Source organism: Aedes aegypti, chromosome 2 (genome assembly GCF_002204515.2).
Source record: "Aedes aegypti strain LVP_AGWG chromosome 2, AaegL5.0 Primary Assembly, whole genome shotgun sequence".
In the NCBI taxonomy this organism is placed as follows: domain Eukaryota; kingdom Metazoa; phylum Arthropoda; class Insecta; order Diptera; family Culicidae; genus Aedes; species Aedes aegypti.
In genome coordinates this window covers 462,922,704-462,932,653 of record NC_035108.1, presented here as the reverse complement: position 1 = coordinate 462,932,653, position 9,950 = coordinate 462,922,704, and the positions used below count along the sequence as shown (strand labels likewise).

Here is a 9,950-nt window from a genome sequence, read left to right as displayed (position 1 = left end):
ATGCTGTAAACTGGCGAGAGATATGTAACAAATTTACTTTGGATGATCAATAAAATCAATAAAAGTGTGCAGTCAGAGAGGACCAAGTGCTTATTAACATAACAGCGAAAATGATCAGCGCGCTGAGGAATGCGAGGAAATTCAAAATATTTCAAGAGATTTGTCAGATTTTTCAACATCGAATGATTTTTCTACTTATCCATCAATAGAAATTAATAAATATCACTTAATTCGATGCATTTGATTATGATTTTTGATCATTTTCTATATTTGGATGGGTGGTCAGAAATTGCAACAATTTCTGTGCAGACAGAGCGGACCGGTGTTGAAAAGCACTAAACTGATTGATTATTGCATTTTTTGAGTCGATATCAGAGTCCGATAGAAGTTTATAGTAGCTATATGGTGTATGTATGGAATGTGCTAGAACCCGCTTATTGGACCGGTATATTTTGGTCGGTATTCAAGATTTTCACTTGGCTCTGACTGAACACATATTTGAATATTTCTGGTCTTCAATGCATTGACTCTGCAATATCTTAGTATTCAAGCTATCGTAATGCCACTGATTTCGGTATTGACGATATGGATTATTGAAGAATTTACGATACTGGTGTCGAAGGGTCATGATAATCTGCTTATCTTAGAGATATGCACCCAGTTTGACCATTGAAGCATTAAATGATTTTTATTTTCCTAGAAACTGTTCAGTCAGAGTGAACCAACTCACTCAACGGTGGACCAAGTACACATAGTCCATCAAAAAATCGTTCTATCAGAGGTTTGGATTATGATTTTTCATGATTGCTACTTCACATAATATTGTTTGAAAGTAACTCAAAGATGTGTAGAAATATTGTACCAAAGTATAAACGAGTTCAAAAATTCCAGAGCGTTAAACTTTAAACCCATTTTTCTCAAAATATGAAAAATGTCACTTGGTCCACTCTGACTTAACGCCGACCATATTAAAAGTTGGTTTGCATGGCTAACTCGATGGTTTCTTGAATCGCATTTGCACTGGTTTTGTGTTCTATAACTCGATGGTCCCTTCAATAGCAAGTTATGGACTTGTCGTAGTTTAGAATGATGATTTTATAGCACTAGTCGTAATTTTAAAATTATAAATTGTAACCATTATTGACATCAGGCACGTTAGCTCACAGACAGCCCTGTCGTCCTGCTTAGTCGCGCTTAGTCGACGACTAAGAAGCTTTTTTTTAAGTTTCTGAAATCAGCTACAATCTACCGCCCTATAAGACAACAATCAAAATTTCCCCTAAAAACCCTTATCAAAGAACTTTGCGAGATCAGGAACATATTAACGCCCTGTATGACATTGATCAAAAATGTCAAGCTGTATCAACGCCCTGAAGTAATTTGGCTCTTTTTCATCAATTCAAAACATTCCCAGCTGTATCAAAGCTCTTGAGTAATTTGACCATGTCTCATGTAGATCAGCTGCATCTTGACGCCCTCTAGGATACGAATTGAAAATTAATAGGAGTATTTTATGGTAATCCTATTAGGATCAAGTGTATCTTAACGCCCTGTATGACATCATTTTACATTGTCTCACGTAGATCAGGTCATCTTAACGCCCTTTAGGACATCAATTCAAAACTCCAAGCTGCATCAACACCCTGTGTAAATCTGACCTTGTCCTATTTATATCAGTCTTCTTAACGTACTGAATGACATCAATAGAAATCATCTAACTTTATCAACTTCCTGGGAAGTCATACCTTGTACCATGTAGATCAGCTGCATCTTGATGCCCTGCAGAACATACATCGAAAATTCGAAGCTATACCAACGCCCTGGATTATTTTCTTTCCTAATAAAATCAGGTGCATCTCTACGCGTCAATGGCGTCAACACTCTGAAGTAATTTGACCTTATCTAGTGTTGATCAGGTCATCTTAACGCCCTTTAGGATCATTTGAAAACTCTAAGTTGTATCAACGCCCTGAATAAATTAGACCTTATCAAGGTTATACAAACGTAGTAAATCATATTCATCTCACGTAGATCAGGTGTATCTTAACGCCCTTTAGAACATACATCACAAATTCCAAGCTGTATCAACGTCTTAGAGTAAAGCATCTTAACGCCCTGTATGACATCAATTGTCAAGATATATCAATGACTACGTGTAATTTGACCTTGTCTCACGTAGTCCATGTCATCTTACCACCCTGTATGACATCAATAGAAATTGACATGATATTTCCATGTTCTGTAGTAGTTTGACCTTGTCTCACATACATCAGATCATCTTAACGCCCTTCAGAACATCAATTCTCCAAGCTGTATCAACTCCCCTGAAAAAATTGACCTTGTTCTTTTTAGATCAGCTACATCCTCACGCCCTGTATGACATAAAAAAAAATTGTAAAAATATATCAACACCCTTGTGTAATCTGACCTTGTCCCACGTAGATCAGCTCAAATAAGCGCCCTTAAGGATATCAATTGGATTACAAGCTGTATAAATGCCCTGAATCATCAATAAAAATTATCAAAATGTATCAACGCCCTGGAGTAAATCGAATTCGTCTCACGTAGATCAATTGCATCTTACGCCCTCTAGGACATTAATTGAAAGTTTCAAGCTGTATCTACTCCCTGAAGCAATTTACCTTGTCCCATGTAGATCAGCTGCATATTGAGTTCTTTTGGACGTACATTGAAAATTCCAAGCTGTATTAACGCTCTGTAGTATTTTTTTGTTATCCTAATTAGACCAGACGCACCAGGTAATATGGTGTGTCCCAAGTAATAGCCCTTTTAATCCGAAATGACACAGTGACCCACTCTGGACACAGGTACATTCCAGAATAGCCTTGGGCAGTTTCAGAAACTAGATATATGTACGAGTGTATGTATTGTAATGTATTGAAACCTGTTAAGTATTCGCTGTCCGGTGAAGGTTTTGATTTTCTTGCTTTCATTCAGGCCTTTATGAGTAAAAACTTGTTTATTTACAGATAGAATCACGTGAATCTTAACGGGGTTACGACTCATATAAATATAAAAAAGGATGTACAAGAAAATACGATTTGGAGAGATGAAGCAGTTAAACATAAACATTTCATAACGTGCCTTATAGATAGCTCTTAATTGTTTCGTAGAAGTCTTTGAGGATCCACTTGCAAGTCAACGAAAGAGTTATTGAAAGAAAAAAGAAATCTTAGAAGCAATTGCAAAATTTTCAATTCAAGGACAATAAATTAAACTATACTAAAGAAAACAGGTAATGCTGATAGCTGAATAACTGTTTATTCAGCTGAAAAGAGTTATATAAACAGCCATTTAGCTGCATAGGCTGTTATTCAGCTAACAATGTTATTTCGAAAACACACGCAAGTGGTTTTCTAAACTTTTTCGGACTTTGGCGTTTTTGACACCAATCAATACTGAAATCGCCTCTTGGTATAAACATCACCTATTTCGTATGGGAACCAAAATTATTTTTAAATTTTGACTTACACTTTAGCATAAGTGAAAGAATATTTACCGAAGTATCTCAAGCTCCGCATTAGAATTGATGAAATAAGTGAAAGTTTGGAGCAGAAAAAATCTTCAACTCATATGTTCTTAAGACAGTCAATTCACTTTCTTGTTTATATTGGGCCAATTGTAGCAAAACATACACATAGCAAACAGAATAGCAACAACAATTTTTTATCAACTTTTTATAGAAAGTAACATTTTCCTTCTTTCGCTAAAACTAGTTTGAAAATTTGAAAAAAATAGCCATGAAAAAAATAAACGCAAAATAATTGGTGCAAAAATATCGTTGAACAAAAACAGGTTATTGCTATTTAATCACATATGTTTGGTTAAAATCTACGCTGCAAATAGGGTGGTTAATTAAAACTTTTTTTTAACCATGTTTGTAAATGATGAAGTTATGAAACCTCAAATGATAAGATATCGTAATGATACTTGAATTAGAAAAAAAATGTTCAGAGGTGGGAGCTAACCAAGTATTTATTTATTCATTATTCGATTGTCATTTATTGAAACGTTGGGAGCTTTTTTCATACAAATAAGTTTCTAATGTTCAGAGAAAGTATTAAAGTACATAGTTATGATCTATTCAGTTCAAGTTATGTTTAGCAAATTAACAAATTAACGCAGCAGCCTTGTGAAAATTTTCGGATTATTTTTCGGACCCGAAGCTTTATAAAAGATACAATGCGCTTATTAGATTAAATTTTTGATTACGGTTCAAAATTGTTACTACATAGTTGCTGTGTTCCAATAGAAATTAATAAGTAATAAATTTGGGTTCATTGAATCTGAATCAACTTTTGAATATCTTATAACTTGTAAATAAATCGATTAATTTTCGAAATGTGTTATAAAGTGAACCACACTGAAGCCTAAAAGTTATCAATTTTCTTGGAAAATGGCAACCTGTCACAAAAAAAAAACAAGTTTTTTCAGCGTAACAGTCATCAAACATTTCATTAAAATATTTTTAATGGCACTATCTATTGAATGTCAAACCAAATTTGAGAAAATCAAGTGTAGCTATCAGAGAATGCGACATCATAGAAAGTTGATCACTTTATACATAAGGGAACGAGTAATATAGTACAAGATGTGGTATACTTTCGGAAGAAATATTTGAACTAAACAATCCCATGTACTTGAATTCTTCGTTCCACATTTCAATTGAATTAGAATACAAACTGAACTCGTGCAAATGCATATTGGTTTTCGTGTGTTAAAGTATTAATGAAACTATTTTCTTATGAGACGACCTTATTAACGCCTGGGAGTAGAAGCGCCTTCAAGGTTATAGTATTGTCTCCCTTAAAAAGGGACGACTAAGAAGCTCAAATTTTACGACGACAGGGCTGCTCACAGAACATTTAGCTGAGTAGACTATGTTCCAGTTGGTACGTACCACATAAAACGTTGGACATCGACTTTTGATGCTTACTCGTGAAATTCAATCCGAAAATAATAACATTGTATAGCCCTAGGATTCAAGCTACTATCACACAAAGAGGCTCGATTTCCACAACCTAATCATTTTTAAGTCAGCCTCTACGAACTTAATTCGTCAGCCACTATCACGAAACACGTTTCGCATAGAAAACCGTACGCGATAACTTATGACGCAAAATTGGTGACCCATGCTCGAAAGCTCGCCAAAACAAGATGGGCCAGTCTCGTGCGGTCAGCAACGCGATTGGTACATAGATCATCGTCCTTCGGTATTACTGAGTGCTCTCAGAACAGGTGAGATTTTGTGAAGCATGACTGACTCCATCGGCGGTCAAGGTTATCCAATGAACTCTTTCCGAGAACTAATCAGTGCCGAAGATTGCGAGCAAATTGTACGAAACGCATTGGGATCTGATAAGGCTGCGGTGATCGAGTACACGATCACGAAAATTCCTGGACACATTGGATTCTTAGGAGAATATCTCCAGCTGGAAGTGCTGGTAGAGGTATGGTAAGCGATCAATTGATGTTTCAAGAATTCAGAATTGAAGTATTTTTTAGAATAATGGACATCAGTCCAGTGAGCGCTACTTTCTGAAATCGCTTCCCATTACGGACAAGAACCAACGAGCCATGATGGTGTCGTTGGGATTTTTCCGTAAAGAAGTTGTAGTGTACTCTCGGATACTAAGCGAGTTTGGTCACAATGAAGCAACATCATGTAAGTGGCGACCGAATTGCTATCTCACCCGAGAGGATCTCATCGTTCTGGAAGATCTAAAGTGGCAGCAGGGATTTAGCATGATACACTTCCAAACGGCACTAGAGCAAAGCCATCTTAATCTGGTGTTGGAATCGGTGGCTCAGATGCACGCTCTGTCTTTGAACTACGAATACAATTGCGTCGATGGTCAACGTTTGGACGAGCTGTACGCGGATGTTCTCTTTGAGACGACCGTTATTCGAGATAACAGTTGGTTTATGGCCGGCTTAAGCGTAAGTAACACTTCACTTGCGTAACAAACTCATCTCTAAAGCAAGTTGCTTTCCTACAGGGTATTAAAGCAATTGCGCTGAATGGAACCAAATACTGTGCAGATCCAGCAAAGAAGCAAATCATGGAGCAGCAAATAGATGAAAAACTAAACGAAATTTTTGAGGTTGTCAAGCCCACACATGACTTCCAAAGCGTTCTAGTTCATCGTGACATTTGGCTCAACAATCTAATGTTTCAATACGAGAAAGACTCCTCAACCGGAGAAGACAAGCTGGACACTCCCAAGAGTTGCATTCTATTGGACTTCCAAATTTGTCGTTATTTGCCACCGATCGTTGATTTTATACTGACTCTCTATCTCACCACGAGACGATCGCATCGTGATGAATTTTTCCAGGACTATCTGAGTTTCTATTACGAACGCCTGTCTGATAAGATGCGAGGATTCGGACTGGATCCAGATCAAGTTCTAAGTCGCAGTGAACTGGAACGTAGCCTAGGACACTACAAAATCATTGCGCAAGTCTTTTCCGGGGTTTATCTGGGCTTGACTAATCTACCGGAAAATGTGTTGGACCAGTTGCACCAGGACGATCCGGAGCTGTACCACCAGTATTGCAACAGCAATCGCGATGAATTCTTGCTGAAATATCTGCGAGAGGATGAGTTTTACCGCGAAACGATGACCGAATGCGTGGAGGAGATCGTGGAATATTTTTTCGGGTTCGGGGAAGAGGATCAATAAAAGAGCAAAATGTCTAAGCCTCAGAGACTGGGTGCAAACTTAAAAACTTAAATTCCTATTATTTCATTCATTTTATGTAATCACTCATGTTCGATATTAGTGAACGCAGAGCAATGTATTCTTTGTATAGGCCCAAGATATTCAGACATTTAGATGATTAAAAAGACAATTCACACAGAGGCGTCTCGTGAGGAATTTGATTCCCTGTGCACTGACTCGCACAAACCGTTTATTTTGAATCATGAATACGAAATTTTCAATTGATTTTTTTAAATATATTTCAGCTTAAAATGTAATTTCTTATTATTAACACCTTAATATGTAATTTCCAATACTGTATGCCATAGTTTCCCAAACTGTGGGTCGCGACCCCCAGGGGGGTCGTGAGCTGCTCTCTGGTGGGTCGCGAAAAAAATCTCAATGTGTATTAATTTTGTTAGAAATTTTTACTACATTTTAAAATGTCTCTTGGAATTGATTTAAACAGTTTGAAATTATTCTCATTTATTTATTTCAGCATTTCTGTTAGAATGCCTGACTATCGTTAGGTACTGATGATCAAGACACTAAATGTGACATTTAAATTTTTATTGGAAAGATGTTAGAAAATAGAAACTCCTTCGATATAACACCCAGCTGTCAAAATATTTTGTTAAATATAAACCTTATTTTTCACGAAGAAAAGTTTTGTGCGTATACTGTGAAGCATTTCACATCAATGCTACTGCACAAGCTACTACTGATTGAAATCGAGATTTACATACTACATTTCTGTGTCAAACTTATGAAACATACACTTAATTTAGCCAATAGTGGAATTGGAAATATTTGTTTAAAAAATGTTATCATTATTACTGGAAGACATATCACAGAATTGATAACTTTCCAGTTGAGAAGTCTAAAAACTTATTTTTTTGATTCATGAATTTCTTTATAAAGTTCATTGATATTTCCATCAAAAATGTATTACGGTGAATTACATTAGAATTAGTGACATGGGCAAGTGAGCAACATAGTAAACTCTGTAATTTAAATGTTCTTGATGCATACCTTATCCGACAAACCAACCATAGACTTCGAAAGTTTTAGCGGAAAACTTATTTCACAACAGTTTGCACCTGGTGGGTCGCGAGGAATATGCCTGACGGCTAGGTGGGTCGTGCACTCGAAAAGTTTGGGAACCTATGCTGTATGCAATCTTGAAGTGTCTGAAAGCTATTATAATTGTTGCTCATTGGACGTATTTTTTGTTTGTATTCTTCGTTTCAATCACTAGTTGTAAGTTTTAAGAATTTTAAGTTGTAAGTTTTTATAATTCTCAAAATTTCGCTGATACCAAGGTGATGAAAGAAAAATTTTGCGTATTAATCGCGGTCCCATAGTTTGATAATATTTGACATAAAAATGTATATTTACAGTAAAAATGACCTTTATATGCGTAAACTTCAAGCATTTTTCGTATTTCGCGAACTGAGATAATAAGTTTAATATCATATTATCAATACAAAATTTAAAGCAAGAAGAAAGACGTTTAACTTGCAACTAAAAGATTAGCACATTTTTTTATATGAAACTCGGCTTACAAATAAATAAACCATTCTTATGAGCAAAAATCTGAACTTTTCTGAGATTATCATATAAACCTTCAGAATTCAACTATTTACGCGTAATTTTCCAAGTTTCGCGAGGAAGGATAAATTCCGTGGACTTCGTGGCTTTCGCGAAATTCCGAATCTCCATTATTCCTAACGTTGTTATTCTATATAATAATTCTTATTATTTACAACTTGTCTATTGTATCACGATATCTTAGCTTTTTGACGATGTCCAGCACTGGTACATCTCTATGTATACTTTTGTTGATACATCTAAGCTTTTAAGTGAAATGATGACTGACTGTTGAACGCTGAAACCCACTTTACGCCCTCCGCAATTTATCAGTTGTCGGTCTGTTGAGCAAGAAAAACTATATTCACACATAGTTTATAAATCAATTCAAAGCCACATAAATTTTGTGTATTTAATAAGATAAAACATAATCAATTTGGTCAATATGTTTATAACATCTTGTTTTGGTTCCAATCAATATTGCTGTTTGCATTTGAGATGCAAATGTTGAGTAAACGTCCTCCAAATGCGGTAATACAAAATAATCAAAGGACACCTAGCAACGATTACATAAATCACTAGCCAGAAAAATCTATCTTTGACATCGCATTTCTTGTGAAAAATCTTACCGCTTTTGGTGTTCCCGCATTTGATATTTGCATTTCAAACGCACACAGCAATATTGCGCCTACTATCGCGCGACATCTGGAAGCTCCATGCAACATACATACACACAAAGCATGTATGGCGTTGACGCTTTCTCTTCCAACAGCAGACGTCGTGACGCCAGTTGCGCGCGCTTTCTCAATTCTTGCAAACCAAAGCGAGCGTCATGGGCAATTTCTCTCTCGGGTGCACAAATTGGAGTGAATAGATTTTACCTATACAACGCCACTGTTGCTCTAGAAATGCCAATACAAATGCACATTCCTGCTGTGTCCATACACGCTATTTTCGTGCAGAAGAAAGAGTGCACGGCTGAAATGAACATTATCTGCAATACGATGAAGACGCATGGCAGTTTGTCTTGTTTGCTTTGCTGTTTTCGCTTGCTGGTTGAGCATGGGGGGGGGAGAATCAAACGGTTTGTTCACTGAGGGAGATGAGGGCGATGCACCAATTGAAGGTGAAGAAATCAAACAACATTTTCAAGCAACTACACAATATGAATGTTAGAAGTATTGAGAATCATAATATATATATTTAATTTGTTAGTTTAAAATCTTTGACTGTGCAGTGCACCAAGTGCACCTTAGGATGAGACGCCACTGAATTCACACCGTCTTCAGCCAAAGACTGCACAGACTGAATGATTACTAACATTAGGTAATGGACAACATGAAACACCATTTCTTCTTCTTGACATTACGTTCTCACTGGGACAGAACCTGCTTCTCAGCTTTGTGTTCTTATGAGCACTTCCACAGTTATTAACTGAGAGCTTTCTTTGCCAAAGTTGCCATTTTCGCATTCGTATATCGTGTGGCAGGTACGATGATACTCTATGCCCAGGTAAGTCAAGGAAATTTCTATTACGAAAAGATCCTGGACCGACCGAGAATCGAACCCAGACTCCTGCAGCATGGCATTGCTTTGTAGCCGCGGACTCTAACGACTCGGCTAAGGAAGGCCCTC

At 36.7% G+C, this 9,950-nt stretch overlaps 1 protein-coding gene across 1 annotated transcript; it reads left to right on the top strand.

Moving 5' to 3' along the window:
• Nucleotides 1-5,090: 5,090 nt before the first annotated feature.
• On the top strand, nucleotides 5,091-6,759 carry LOC5568175. The gene is made up of 3 exons (XM_001652061.2): nucleotides 5,091-5,471; nucleotides 5,527-5,961; nucleotides 6,021-6,759. Exons 1-3 carry the CDS (start codon nucleotides 5,277-5,279, stop codon nucleotides 6,705-6,707), a joined length of 1,317 nt encoding a protein of 438 aa, XP_001652111.2. The 5' UTR covers nucleotides 5,091-5,276; the 3' UTR covers nucleotides 6,708-6,759.
• The last annotated feature ends 3,191 nt before the right edge of the window (nucleotides 6,760-9,950 follow it).

Coding starts and splice junctions, on each gene's coding strand:
- LOC5568175 (XM_001652061.2), top strand. CDS start 5,277: ATGACTGACTCCATCGGCGGTCAAGGTTATCCAATGAACTCTTTCCGA. Junction 5,472..5,526: donor AGCTGGAAGTGCTGGTAGAG/GTATGGTAAGCG, acceptor AGTATTTTTTAG/AATAATGGACATCAGTCCAG. Junction 5,962..6,020: donor GGTTTATGGCCGGCTTAAGC/GTAAGTAACACT, acceptor GCTTTCCTACAG/GGTATTAAAGCAATTGCGCT.